This window comes from Leucoraja erinacea, unplaced genomic scaffold (assembly GCF_028641065.1).
Source record: "Leucoraja erinacea ecotype New England unplaced genomic scaffold, Leri_hhj_1 Leri_1329S, whole genome shotgun sequence".
In the NCBI taxonomy this organism is placed as follows: domain Eukaryota; kingdom Metazoa; phylum Chordata; class Chondrichthyes; order Rajiformes; family Rajidae; genus Leucoraja; species Leucoraja erinaceus.
Window position 1 is genome coordinate 25,001 of NW_026575593.1, and position 14,356 is coordinate 39,356.

Below are 14,356 nucleotides of genomic sequence, written 5' to 3' on the forward strand. Positions count from 1 at the left end.
CATAGAGGGAGTGCAGAGACGGTTCATTCCTGGGATGTCAGGACTGTCTTATGAAGAAAGACTGGATAGACTTGGTTTATACTCTCTAGAATTTAGAAGATTGAGAGGGGATCTTATAGAAACTTTACAAAATTCTTAAGGGGTTGGACAGGCTAGATGCAGGAAGATTGCCCCCGATGTTAGGGAAGTCCAGGACAAGGGGTCACAGCTTAAGGATAAGGGGGAAATCCTTTAAAACTGAGATGAGAAGAACTTTTTTCACACAGAGAGTGGTGAATCTCTGGAACTCTCTGCCGCAGAGGGTAGTTGAGGCCACACACAGTTCATTGGCTATATTTAAGAGGGAGTTAGATGTGGCCCTTGTGGCTAAAGGGATCAGGGGGTATGGAGAGAAGGCAGGGATGGGATACTGAGTTGGATGATCAGCCATGATCATATTGAATGGCGAATGGTGCAGGCTCGAAGGGCCGAATGGCCTCTACTCCTGCACCTAATTTCTATGTTTCTATGTTCTTCCCCCCCTCACGACGACCCCTTGCCCCCCACCCCCCCCTCCCCCACGGGACTTACCCGAGAATCAGGGAGAGGCACTTGCTGAGGGCGGAGAAACGTTGTCTCAGCCGCAGCACGAGGAAGGGGTCGGCATCGCTCAGCAGCGGCAGCGGCAGGTCCACTCCGGGACCCTCGTAGCACACCGGGTCTGCGGTGGCAGGAGAGAGCCGACGTCAGCGCGGCCCCGCTTTGCGTTCGTCGTCGGAGCGCGCCCACCGAGGTACGGCGAAAAAGGAGGGTCGAAAAAGCGTTCGCTCCGCGCGCCGGGCCCCACAGTCGGCGGAGAGAGACGACACGCGACTACAATCGAGTCTGAAGGAGGGTTCGAACGTCACCCGTTTCCTTCTCCTCAGAGATGCCGCCCGTCCCGCTGAGAGTCGGAGTCAGGGGGATATGGGGAGAAGGGGCGGGGTCAGGGGCGGCGGAGATGGGGAAGAAGAGGGGGGGGGTCAGGGGATATAAGGGGGGAGAAGGGGCGGAGTCAGGGGATAAGGGGGGGAAGGGGCGGAGTCATGGATAGGGAGGGAAGGGGAGTCAGGGGATAAAGGGGGGAAGGGGCGGAAATGGGGGAGAAGGGGGAGAAGGGGGGGAAGGGGCGGAGTCAGGGGGAAGGGGGGAATAAGGGCGGAGTCAGGGGGTAGAAAGGGGGGAGTCGAGGGGAGAAGGGGGGAGTCAGGGGATGGGGAAGGGGGGAAGGGGCGGAAAGGGGCGGAAGGGGGGAAGGGGCGGAGTCATGGGATATGGGGGGAAGGGGCGGAGTCAGGGGATAAGGAACGGGGTCAAGGGATAAGGGGAGAAGGGGCGGAGTCAGGGGAGAAGGGGCGGAGTCAATGGATAAGGGGCGGAATCCGGGGATAAGGGGAGAAGGGGCGGAGTCAGTGGATAAGGGGCGGAGTCAGGGGATATAGGGAGAAGGGGCGGAGTCAGGGGATAAGGAACGGAGTCAGGGGATATAGGGAGAAGGCAGGAACTGGGTACTGATTGGGGATGATCAGCCACGATCACATTGGATGGCGGTGCTGGCTCGAAGGGCCGAATGGCCTCTACTCCTGCACCTATTGTCTATTGTCTATTGTAACTCCAGCCTTTTGTGTCTATAACAATCGAGCCGTTGCAGGTTTTGGCCCCCTAATTTGAGGAAGGACATTCTTGCTATTGAGGGAGTGCAGCGTAGGTTCACCAGGTTAATTCCCGGGATGGCGGGACTGTCATTTGCTCCTCTGATGGTCAGATTGGAGGACACAGCTTTAAGCCGAGAGGAGCGAAGATTAAAGATGTGCAGGGCAACATTTTTTACACAGAGAACGGAACGTGAAGACTCAATGGACCAAATGGAACAGGTTACGAGTGGTTTTATTGAAGATAAGACACAAAAAGCTGGAGTTTAGAAGAATGAGGGTGGGGGGACCTCATTGAAACCTACAGAGCAGTGAAAGGCCCGGATAGAGTGGATGTGGAGAGGATGTTTCCACTAGTGGGAGAGTCTAGAGTCTAGGAACAGAGGGCGCAGCCTCAGAATTAAAGGACGTTCCTTTAGGAAAGAGATGAGGAGGAATTTCTTTAGGCAGAGCACATTAGCACTATCCTACACACACTAGGGACAATTTTTACATTTACCGAGCAAATTGGCCTACAAACCTGTCTTTGGTGTGGGAGGAAAACAAAGATCTCAGAGAAAATCTTCATAGCAAAAGGATTTGAGTATAGGAGCAGGGAGGTTCTACTGCAGTTGTACAGGGTCTTGGTGAGACCACACCTGGAGTATTGCGTGCAGTTTTGGTCTCCTAATCTGAGGAAAGACATTCTTGCCATAGAGGGAGTACAGAGAAGGTTCACCAGACTGATTCCTGGGATGTCAGGACTTTCATATGAAGAAAGACTGGATAGACTCAGCTTGTACTCGCTAGAATTTAGAAGATTGAGGGGGGATCTTATAGAAACTTACAAAATTCTTAAGGGGTTGGACAGGCTAGATGCAGGAAGATTGTTCCCGATGTTGGGGAAGTCCAGAACAAGGGGCCACACACACAGTTTAAGGATAAGGGGGAAATCTTTTAGGACCAAGATGAGGAAAACTTTTTTCACACACACAGAGAGTGGTGAATCTGTGGAATTCACTGCCACAGAAGGTAGTTGAGGCCACACAGTTCATTGGCTATATTTAAGAGGGAGTTAGATGTGGATCAGGGGGTATGGAGAGAAGGCAGGTACGGGATACTGAGTTGGATGATCAGCCATGATCATATTGAATGGCGAATGGTGCAGGCTCGAAGGGCCGAATGGCCTCTACTCCTGCACCTATTGTCTATATTTCTATGTTTCTATTCACTTGTTATGAGCTGGTCTGGTTAATAAATGCTGCCCAGTGCCAAGCATGAGCACCTTTGAGACACCTATTGTCTATGTTTCTATGTTTCTAAAACCCACGCAGGTCACGGGGAGGACGAGCACAAACTCCGTACAGGCAGCAGCTGAACCCGGGTCTCCAGCGCTGCATGCGCTGTGAGGCAGCAACTCTACCGCTGCGCCATCGTGACGGCTTATACGGTTACAACGTGGCTGGAGTGACTGGCACAGGGCAGGGGTCGGTTTAGGCGGGCGGGCGTTCGGCAAAACGATCGGCGGTTGAGACGCGGGCGGCCCTCACCTGTTTCCGTTTCGGCGTACATCTCGCCGGCCAGGCTGTGCAGCGTGGTGAGGAGGCAGTGCAGTTGCTGGCCCCACGACTCCGTGTACTTCATGCCCTGGGCGAAGCCGCCCCAGGCTTGATAGCAACACATCAGCATGGCAGGCCAGCTGTGGGGGGGGGGGGGGGGTTGGGGTGGGGGGGGGGGGAAGAGGGGTTGATCAGTCGGATGACCAGGGCCGCATGGTGGTTTCCACGACTGGGGGGGGGGGGGGGGGTGCGGTGGGGCAACACATAAGGGATAGGGGGGGATAGCATCGGGAGACCCTCCGTGGGGGGGGGGGGGGGGGGGGGAGAATGAGGGTATGGGTGGCGATCCACACAGTCATTCGCCTACTTCGACACATAGTAAAACCCTCTCAGCATCCGCTAAGGAGTCGCACAGGCATCATCTGCTCCTATCCCTTGTGAGCATATGAATCAGTAGGGGGGCATGCCGCACTCAGTTCCACCACACTCGAATCCTTCACCTCCCCTCCCCACCGCCCCCTTCCCCTCCCACCCCCACACCCCCTCGCAAAAGGAGGGAGATGCAACGAGACCCGGGTGTCATGGTACATCCGTCATCGAAAGTAGGCATGCAGGTGCAGCAGGCAGTGAAGAAAGCGAATGGTATGTTAGCATTCATAGCAAAAGGATTTGAGTACAGGAGCAGGGAGTTTCTACTGCAGTTGTACAGGGTCTTGGTGAGACCACACCTGGAGTATTGCGTACAGTTTTGGTCTCCTCATCTGAGGAAAGACATTCTTGCCATAGAGGATTTGAGTCTAGGAGCATGGAGGTTCTACTGCAGTTGTACAGGGTCTTGGTGAGACCACACCTGGAGTATTGCGTACAGTTTTGGTCTCCTAATCTGAGGAAAGACATTCTTGCCATAGAGGATTTGAGTATAGGAGCAGGGAGGTTCTACTGCAGTTGTACAGGGTCTTGGTGAGACCACACCCGGAGTATTGCGTACAGTTTTGGTCTCCTAATCTGAGGAAAGACATTCTTGCCACAGAGGATTTGAGTATAGGAGCAGGGAGGTTCTACTACAGTTGTACAGGGTCTTGGTGAGACCACACCTGGAGTATTGTGTACAGTTTTGGTCTCCTAATCTGAGGAAAGACATTCTTGCCATAGAGGCTTTGAGTATAGGAGCAGGGAGGTTCTACTGCAGTTGTCCAGGGTCTTGGTGAGACCACACCTGGAGTATTGCATACAGTTTCTTGCCATAGCGGGAGTACAGAGATGGTTCACCAGACTGATTCCTGGGATGTCAAGACTTTCATATGAAGAAAGACTGGATAGACTCGGCTTGTACTCGCTGGAATTTAGAAGATCGAGGAGGGATCTTATAGAAACGTACAAAATTCTTAAGGGATTGGACAGGCTAGATGCAGGAAGATTGTTCCCGATGTTGGGGAAGTCCAGAACAAGGGGTCACACAGTTTATGGATAAGGGGGAAGTCTTTTAGGACCAAGATGAGAAAAAAAAAATTCTCAGAGAGTGGTGAATCTGTGGAATTCTCTGCCATAGAAAGTAGTTGAGGCCACACAGTTCATTGGCTATATTTAAGAGGGAGTTAGATGTGGCCCTTGTGGCTAAGGGGATCAGGGGGTATGGAGAGAAGGCAGGTACGGGATACTGAGTTGGATGATCAGCCATGAGCATATTGAATGGCGAATGGTGCAGGCTCGAAGGGCTGAATGGCCTCTACTCCTACACCTATTTTCGATGTTTCTATAATAATCAGAGTTTTGAATGGCAGACTAGACCTGATGGGCTGAAGTCAAGTCAAGTCAAGTCAAGTTTATTTGTCACATACACATACGAGATGTGCAGTGAAATGAAAGTGGCAATGCTCGCGGAATAGCCTAATTCTGCCCCGGGGACAGATGGGAATACCGCTGGAAGCGTAAACCATGCTGGGTGCTGACTTACCTCCTGGACCTGCGGGCTGGCGGAGTCGAGTTTACCGAGGAAGCAGGCGGCCAACTTTTCCCTGTGGGTGAACGGGGTGGCGGAGTTACGCTCCATTTGGTCTGTACGGTGCTTAGTGGGTCCCTGCCTATTTCCCTCCCTCCCCGCCCGCCGCCAGTCGCGCATCTTTACATGCTGAGTCCCCATCCCCCCCCACCGCCCCGTGCTGAATGAATGTCCAAATCACCACCCGCAAGGATCTCCGCAGGCAAGCAACAACGGGTAGCAGGTCATTGCACGTCTGTCAACTCCCAGCCAGTATAGTCATCAGCGAGATGGCAAGGTACCGTAGCGACGGAAGTATAGGTCCAGAACGAACGTGGCAGCCCCCCCGCTCGATAGGAAGGTTTTAGTTTGGAGGGCGCAGAAGCTTTGCTGGGGTAGGACCTGAAACATTTCGTCACGGCGGCGATTGGTGATACACTAAAACGGGAACTAGAGGGCCTTGGTGAGATTATGAAATGTTTAAACGTATTAGACTCCTGCATGGAAACACGGCCCGCGGCGAGCAGTGGGTAATCATCAGGCTTGGAACATTTGGCCCGTGCCTAAACCAACCTGATCCTCCACATTTGGCTCGGGCACTGATCCAACATGTGACCACACGTACCAGTCCATGATGACCTGCTACCTTGTCCATGGGCATCCACCACTCAGTAAGGCCCCAGCGCACATGGAAGGAGAGCAGCCAGCACCTCACATTTCACTTACATCAGTATGAAGAAGGGTTGGTCGCAACCCGAAACGTCACACCCTATTCCTTCGCTCCATAGATGCTGCCCACACCACGCTGATTTGTCGCAGCATTGTTGTCGACCAGTGTAACAGGGTGATCCCGCTCGGGTACACACGAGGCAGCTCTGTGGCACCGAAGGCCTGTTTTCCACAGTTCATAGTCTAAAGTTTAACTTTTCGGCCACAGAGTGTGCATAGATTGCCCTGTACACAAGTCCAGTCGCCACTCGTACACAAGCTACCAGTCTCGTGAAGTCAGGCATGCAGGTTCAGCCGGCGGCGTACAGAAAGCCAATGGTAGTATCATTTCATAGCAAGAAGGATTTGAGTAATAGGAGCATGGAGGTTCACTACTGCAGTTGTGTTACAGGGTAACTTGTGGTGACGACACCACACCTGTAGTATTGCCGTACAGTTTTGGTCTCCTACTCTGAGGAAAGTCAATCTGGCCATTCAAGAGCTCACATGAGTATAGTGAGCAGGGAGGTTTCTCCTGCACACCTTGTAACAGGGTCAGTGCTGGCAATGACTCTCCACCTGGAGTATGTGCGTACCTTTGAGTCATCGCGGCATCTGAGGGAAGGCACACATATTTTGCCATAGGAGGGAGTGCAGAGAAGGTTCCCCAGACTGATTCCTGTGGGTGATGTGCACGAGACTTGATCTTATAGAGAAAGACCTGGATAGACTTGGTTATACCTCTAGAAATTTAGTAGATGATGAGAGGGGATCTTAGAGAAACCTTACAAAATGTCTTAAGAGGGTTCGGACAGGCTAAGAATTCAGGAAGATTGTTCCCGATGTTGTGGTAATGTCAGGAACAAGGGTCACACTTAAAGATAAAGGGACGAAATCCTTTAGAACCGAGGTGAAGAAAAATTTTTTATCACACAGAGAGTGCGTGGAACGTCTCTGGGAATTCTCTGCCACGAGGGTAGTTGAGGGCCAGTTCATTGGCTATCATGTAAGAGGGTAGAATTAGATGTGGCCCTTGTGGCCTGAAGGTGATCAGGGTATGCCGAGTAGAAGGCCCGTAAAAGTTCGTACTGAGGGGGATGGATGATCAGCACATGATCATATTGAATGGCGGTGCAGGCTCGAAGGGCCGGAATGGCCTCTACTCCTGCACCCCTATTTTCTATGTTTCTATGTCGCACCTACACACACACCCCGTCGCGAACTCTACCCACGTCCCGTCGCAACGGACACAAGTCCCGTCGACGACACTTTTTTTTCACACGTACACAAGTCCCGTTCCAAAATTGACAACACACTCCTTTTCTGCACGCACACCAAAGTTCTACCAGTGACACCGTTTTTAAAGTTCTGCACAGTCCATCTCCAATACCCGCACATCAACCAGTCTGATTTGCAGCTCTCACCCCGGGCTTACAATGACAGCATGAGATCAGGCGACCGCAGCTGAATTTCGCCTGGTTCATGGCTACCTCCCGAGGCCAGCTAGGGCATTTTGCGAGACAGAGTAGCTGTAGCAGTGATAGGAACATATTTCCTCAGCACCAGAAGGCCAGGTCCCGGGTCAGTAGTTGTAATTTAGGGTCCGAGGCCCAAGACTGGCATTAACGCAACATTGTGGTACTGGATCACGAGGTTAGTGCCCAGTCCGTTGCCCCTTCATCCCCCCTCCGCCCCCCCCTCTTCTCAATGGCCCCCCTCGACGGGCCTCAGAGCTGGCTGACATGCTGCCAGAGTTATTTGTCAATGTGCCAAGGCACATGCCAAGTTGTCCACACTATTACATGTACAGTATGGGCTTCACTACACATACTATACAGTTGTACAGCAGGCAAACCCCCTCGAACCTACGGGTACAGAAGACCCAGGAGGTGGGTTCAGGCCAGGATCGACTCTGCCTGACCAACTTTAGTCTTAGAGATTATCACAGCCCAAGGAAGCACGTTCCGCAGTGGCCCGCGCCCGGATGGCACAATTATCACAACGCAAACGACACACACAATGAGTTTTCACACCCAGCCACACGGAACACACGAGAGTCGTTCTCGCTTTGCAAGGCAGCGCACTTGGATGCAACGCACGCACAAGAACGCACACCACAGCACACACCAGGCATTACAGCAACAGCCCATGCTACCGCAACGCCGACACGCGGGCCTGGATGAGCACGCACCCACACCACACACAACACGCAGGGCACAGCACACAATCAGTTAGAAACACAATTGGCATGATTTTTACACGCAAGTAAAGAGACGATCTATTTACAAATGTTGGTAGCAATTTATCTTACTAACCCGCAACAGTCTTTGGGTGTCTGGTACAGAAAACACAGGACATGCAGATCTCGGAGTAAAAACCGCACGCGTGTTAGGTCTGTACGGGCAGAGGACGTCAGCAAACTCCGCAGCAGAGGAACCCTGTTGACCCCTATCCGGCGCCGCGAATTTTACGAACCCGGGTCTGACGGCGCTGCAGTGCAGCATTGCAAATCTACAGCTGCGCCACCGGTGTGTGGCACACATAAGCATAGGAGCGGTTAGGCCATTCGGCCGACGCGTCAAGTTCTCTTCCTCCGCCACTTTTCAAATCGTGGTGCATGGCAGTCTGTGACCACACTTACTGTTGGTTGTGTCAACGGGAATAGCTGGTCTTTTTTCGTATTGCAGTTTCTTTCCCCTAATATGTACAGACTGGATTCTGTTCTGTTCTGGTCTGTCGTTTGTTTGCACAAACCGCAGGCATTGCCACTTTCATTTCACTGCACGTCTTGTATGTGTTTGTGACAAATATCTCTCCCTCCTAACCCCATTCTCCTGCCTTCTCCCCAAAACCCGACACCCGCACTAATCAAGAATCTATCTATCTCTGCCTTAAAAAATATCCACTGACTTGTGGCCTCCACAGCCGTCTGTGGCAAAGAATCCCACAGATTCACCACCCTCTGACTCCAGAGATAAGGTTCCCCCCCCTCATTCTTCTAAACTCCAGCCAATATGCAGGTCCAGATAAATTCTATGTTTGCATTTTTCTAATTGAAGCTCCGAGACTAGCCGTTCTCTCTCCCCGCGGATGCCGCCTGGCTCGCCGCGTGTTCCCGGGGGGTTTTTTATTCTAGACTCACCTGGTCTTCACGGAGGCGAGTCTGGTGTTGCTGATGCTGATCAGAGCTCCGAGATCAGACAGATTCTGGAATCGAGAGAGAGGGGTGGTGCAGAGGAATTAAAAAAAATAAACACACACACTGCAGTTGTACAGGGTCTTGGTGAGACCACACCTGGAGTATTGCGTACAGTTTTGTCTCCAAATCTGGGAAGGACATTATTGCCATAGAGGGAGGGCAGAGACGGTTCACCAGAATGATTCCTGGGATGTCAGGACTGTCTTATGAAGAAAGACTGGATAGACTTGGTTTATACTCTCTAGAATTTAGGAGATTGAGAGGGATCTTATAGAAAAGGACCAAATTCTTAAGGGGTTGGACAGGCTAAATGCAGGAAGATTGTTCCCGATGTTGGGAAGTCCAGGACAAGGGGTCACAGCTTAAGGATAAGGGGGAAATATTTTAGGACCGAGATGAGAAAAACTTTTTTCACGCAGAGAGTGTGAATCTGTGGAACTCTCTGCCACAGAAGGTAGTTGAGGTCACAGTTCCATTGGCTATATTTAAGAGGGAGTTAGATGTGGCCCTTGTGGCTAAAGGGATCAAGGGGTATGGAGAAGGCAGGTACGGGATACTGAGTGTTGGTATCAACCATGATCATATTGAATGTCGGTGCAGGATCGAAGGGGCCGAATGGCCTACTACCTGCGACCTAATTTTAGGTTTCTACAAAAAAGGGGGGACCAGCAGTCAGGTGAGAGTGATCGTATGGATATTAGTGATATTTAGGCGCGCGGGGGGGGGGGGGGGGAACACAGTGGATGTGGGGTGGTGGACACCACGCACACTCATCAATCCGTGGAGCATCCCTCTCCCTACCCCAATTCCACACTCCCTCTATCTCCATCCCCTTCTACACACTCACGTGTAGAAAGAACCTCCAGAATCCAAGGTTTAGACACAAAATGGCGGAGCAGGAACTCATTCGGGACAGGCAGCATCTCCAGAGAGGGAAAGGAGGAAAAATGGTTGACGTTTCGGGACGAGAGATATACTAAGAAACGTACAACAAACTAAGAAAGGGTAGCGACCTGAGAACGGTACCACATTCCTTCTCTGCAGAGATGCTGCCATGTCCCGCTTAGTTACTCCACATTTGTGTCTACCCTCTCCACTACGTCTAAAGGTTTCTTCATTTCCCTCCCGCTCTCAATTCCCTCTTCTCTCCCCCTGCACTACACCGTTGCCTCCGCTCTCTGACCCTCCATTGAGAAATATTTCCCCACTGCACTCACCAGTCTCTCCACTCCCCTCACCCTCCATCTTCCCTCCTCCCCTACTCACCTCTTTCCCCCCCACTCCCACCCTTGCCTCTCCCCATCCCTCCCCTATCCTCCCCCCTCCCCCTCTCTCTTCCTCTCCCCTCTCTTCCTCTTCCCTCTCCCTCCTCCTCGTCCTCTCTCCCTCTCTCCTCTCCCCTACCCCTCCCCACATTCTGCTCCATCCCTCTCTTCCCTTCTCTCTCCGCCCCCATCGACTCCCTTCATTCCTCCCTCCCACTCCCCCTCCCTCTCTCTCACTCCTCTCCTCCCCCTTCTTCTCTCTCCCCCTCCACCTTCTAAATCCCTCTCCACCCTCTCTCTCTATTCCTCCATTCCCCCCCTCCATTACCCTCCACTCTCCATACTCATCTTCCTACCTCCCTCTCCTTCACACCCTCCCCACTCTCTCGCTTCCTCACTCCACACTCTCCGTTCTCTTCCCTTTAATCTCCCCCTCCTCTCCATCTCTCTACCCTTCTCTCTCTCCATTCCCCTCTCCCTCCCTCTCCTCTTCCTCCCCTTTCCCTTCTTCTCTCTCCCCATATCCCCCCTCTCTTCTTCCCTCCCACAGCCCCTACTTCCTCCCTCTATCTTCCCCCCACCCCTCCTCTCCCTCTCCCTCCTCTTCTCCCACTCCCTCCATTCTCATTTCTCCTTCCTCATCCTCTCCTCTCCCCCCTATTTCCCCTTCCTCCCTCTCTTCTCTCCCTCCACTCTTCGTACTCGACTTCTCTCCACCCTCTCTCCCCCCTTTCTCTCATTACTCTCCACCTTCTCAATCTCTATCTGTCTCCCCCCGCCGCTCTCCCTCACTCCTCTCTCGCCACCATCTCCCCCGTCTCTTTCTCCAGGAGGTCTCTCACCTCTCCCCCTTATCTCTATGTCCCCTTCTCAAATCTCTCTTTCTCTTCCTTCCTCCATTTTTCTCTATCCTCCTTCACATCTTCGCTTTCCCGGTCCTCATGCATTCCCTTTCTCTTCTATAACCTCACATCCTGCCTATCATCCTCCCTTCCCCCCAACCCTTTTCTTCTCTTCCTGCGAAGTTCTCTTCTCCTCACCTCTCTCTGAATTTAAGTTCCTCCCAGTCCCCCTCCTTCCATATCTTCCTCCTACTGATCAATCTCTCACTATCACCCCACTCCCTCCCTCTACCTCTCTTGTCAATCCCTCTCTATAACTGCAGCCTTTCTTTTCCTTCTCACCAGCGTCCTTCTTATCTACACTCCAGTCCCTCGCCCTCCATCCCTGGGACGTCCTGTCCCTCTCTCCTTCCTTCTCTTTTCTACCTCCTTTTCCCTACTCCTTCTCCTCTGTTGGTTCATCCATCTCCTTCTGCTCCTTCTCTCCTTTCTCTTACTCCTCCTTGTCCTCTTATCTCCTCACTCTCTCCTCCTTTCACCTCCCATCTCCTCTCTCCACTCTCCATCCTCCTCTATCCTTTTCCCTTCCTCTCTCCCCAGCCTCCTCATTTGCATTTTTCGGTTTCCTCCCCTCTTACTTTCCCTCCTCCCTCACTGGATCTTTTCGCATCTCCCCCCAATCTTCACCATCTTCCTCTCCTCCTCCAATCCCCCTCTCCTGCCTTTTCTCTCTTATTCTCCCTTCTTTCTCCACACTATCTTTCCCAACAACACACAATTCCATCGGTTTAACTTTCTCAATTCTTCCATCTCTCTTATCTATTCCTCTCTGTTTCTCTCTTATAGTGCCAATTTCCCCTCTTCCCTATCCCGCTATGCATAACCATGTATTCCTCTCTCTATCCCCTCTCCCTATTCTCCTCTCCTCCTCTCTCTCCTCCCCTGCTCTCTCTCTCTCCCTCCCCGTCTCTCTCCCCCTCCCTCCTTGTTGCACTCTCTCTCCCCTCAACCGAGACTCCCTCCACTTCTCTCTATCTCCTCTTATCCCTCTCCTTCACCACCCTCTCTTTCCCCCTTCCTCTCTCCATTCAGGGATCCTCCTTATCTCATTCTCTTCTCCTCATCCTTCTCCCCTCAATCCCTCCTCTCTCCTCCTCTCCCTCCAGCTCTCCACCTTCCTCCTCTTTCCGTCTCTCTCTCCATTCCCACTCCCTCCACCTTGGGTGCCGGATCTCACCTTTCTCCTTTCCTGAGAGAGTGGGTCTGGCGGGGAGACTCCCGCATTACATAGCCCTGCTTCTCCGGCTGCAGGGAAACTACAGGGACGCCATCGAACGGTTCGTGATACAGATAATGGATGATACACCTTCTGGTCCTGTGTTAATGTTTTTGAGAACAGTCTCCTAGAGGACCAGAATGGTCGGGCCTGGTCAAGCGTCTGTAGAGCAGTAGGACTAGTATCCTTGACTCTCTCCCGGCTGGTCCCTCAGTAAAGCTTGAGTGGTAACTAGTGAACTCAACGGAGCATACATTTGCACCTATCAGATATCGAGCTTAGACAGTGCGACGTCTAAACCTGATTCTCCAGTGGCGAAGCCCTAAACATCTCACTACATCTGGATTCTCAGAACATCTGCAGCATCATCTGTACGCGGCGAAACATTCGTCACGCAACAACTAGTTAGCCGCGCTCGAAACAGACGGCACCTAGGACAACCTTTACGCGCCTAAAACACGCCAGGCTCATACCCCGCTCTCTCATCTCCACATACGCTCTGGTACGCACTCACACACGCCTTCACGGCCTCAATCCGCGAGAGGAAACGCGTCCCTACGTTCCCTACGCCGCCGACCCGTCCGCCTTGGCAACAAAGATCCATGAATAATCTCCACCAAAACTATAGTTACCCAACCAGATGCAAAACTACATTTAAGTTGTGTCACAACGCTGTTCTGCTAGAGTTCTAACGCAAAGAACCAAAAAATTTGAACACAGTTACATAGCAATGTTACAAAATTTTGAGATGTTGTAAAAAGTAGCATGGTACAGTAACCGCAACATTTTAAGTCAATCCCATATATCTTAGAAACAGCAGGGACAATAGGTGCAGGAACGATAGCACAAAATGGGTAAGAGGGGCTGGATCGACCGGAAGAGGGGTAGGCCGGTTTTAAATCAGAGCTTGGAGTGCAGAACTGTCGTTAAAGGAGGAGGAAAAGACGGCAAGACAGCCTTCACCCACCTTTGCCACGTAATGGAATGACGGCGGCAAGGCGCGGGCACCAGGAGCGAGGACCTGAGGTCTCCCTTTCAAGGGAGATGCTAAACAATGGCATTTCGTTTGTCTCCGGGAGACTGTAGCCACGGACAATGACAAGAAAATGAATCATTTCAAATCATTGTCAGGAGTAGAGGCCATCGGCCCTTCGAGCCTGAACATTCGCCATTTCAATATGATCATGGCTGATCATCCAACTCAGTATACCGGACCTGCCTTCTCTCCATACCCCCTGATCCCCTTAGCCACAAGGGGCACATCTAACTCCCTCTTAAATATAGCCAATGAAACTGGCCTCGATACCCTCTGTGGCAGAGAGAGTTCCAGCAGATTCACCACTCTTGTTTTTGACCAAAAGTTCTTCTAATCTGGGTTTTAAAGATTTCCCCCTTATCCTTAAACTGTGACCCCTTGTTCTGGACTTCCCAAACATCGGGAACAATCTTCCTACATCTAGCCTGTCCGACCCCTTAAGAATTTTGTAAGTTTCTATAAGATCCCCCACTCAATCTCCTAAATTCTAGAGAGTATAAACCAAGTCTATCCAGTAATCTTATTACATTATGTTGTACCACTTCATTTTTTGAGCTTTAAAAGGGAAAGAAATAAAAGAGGTAAGGAAAGTAAGGCAAGAATGGTGAAGGTGCAGGAAAGTGTTGGGAGAAGAGAACCCCTTAGGGAAGGAATTAGAGAAGGAAGCAAAGAAAAGAAATAAGACCCTAGAAAGAAAAGAAAAACAAGGAAAAAAGGAAAATCAGTCGCTCTATTGTAACACAAAACTCCGCAAAAAAGGATATACCAACCGTGTTTTTATTAAAAAATGTATTTTATACCCCCCATTACCAGGTCCTGGTAGCCTTTATATTTTAACTTATTA

General features: G+C 51.5%; 1 protein-coding gene across 1 annotated transcript in view; it reads right to left on the bottom strand.

Annotated features, from left to right (window-relative positions):
* Positions 1–13,537, bottom strand: part of pelp1 (proline, glutamate and leucine rich protein 1) — a 34,621-nt gene extending 21,084 nt beyond the window's left edge. The window contains 8 exon segments of the mRNA XM_055665556.1: positions 571–700; positions 3,200–3,309; positions 3,311–3,348; positions 5,163–5,223; positions 7,703–7,759; positions 9,037–9,108; positions 12,438–12,516; positions 13,444–13,537. Of these exon segments, the coding sequence (XP_055521531.1) occupies positions 571–700; positions 3,200–3,309; positions 3,311–3,348; positions 5,163–5,223; positions 7,703–7,759; positions 9,037–9,108; positions 12,438–12,516; positions 13,444–13,537 (641 nt within the window).
* Between the last annotated feature and the right edge of the window lie 819 nt (positions 13,538–14,356).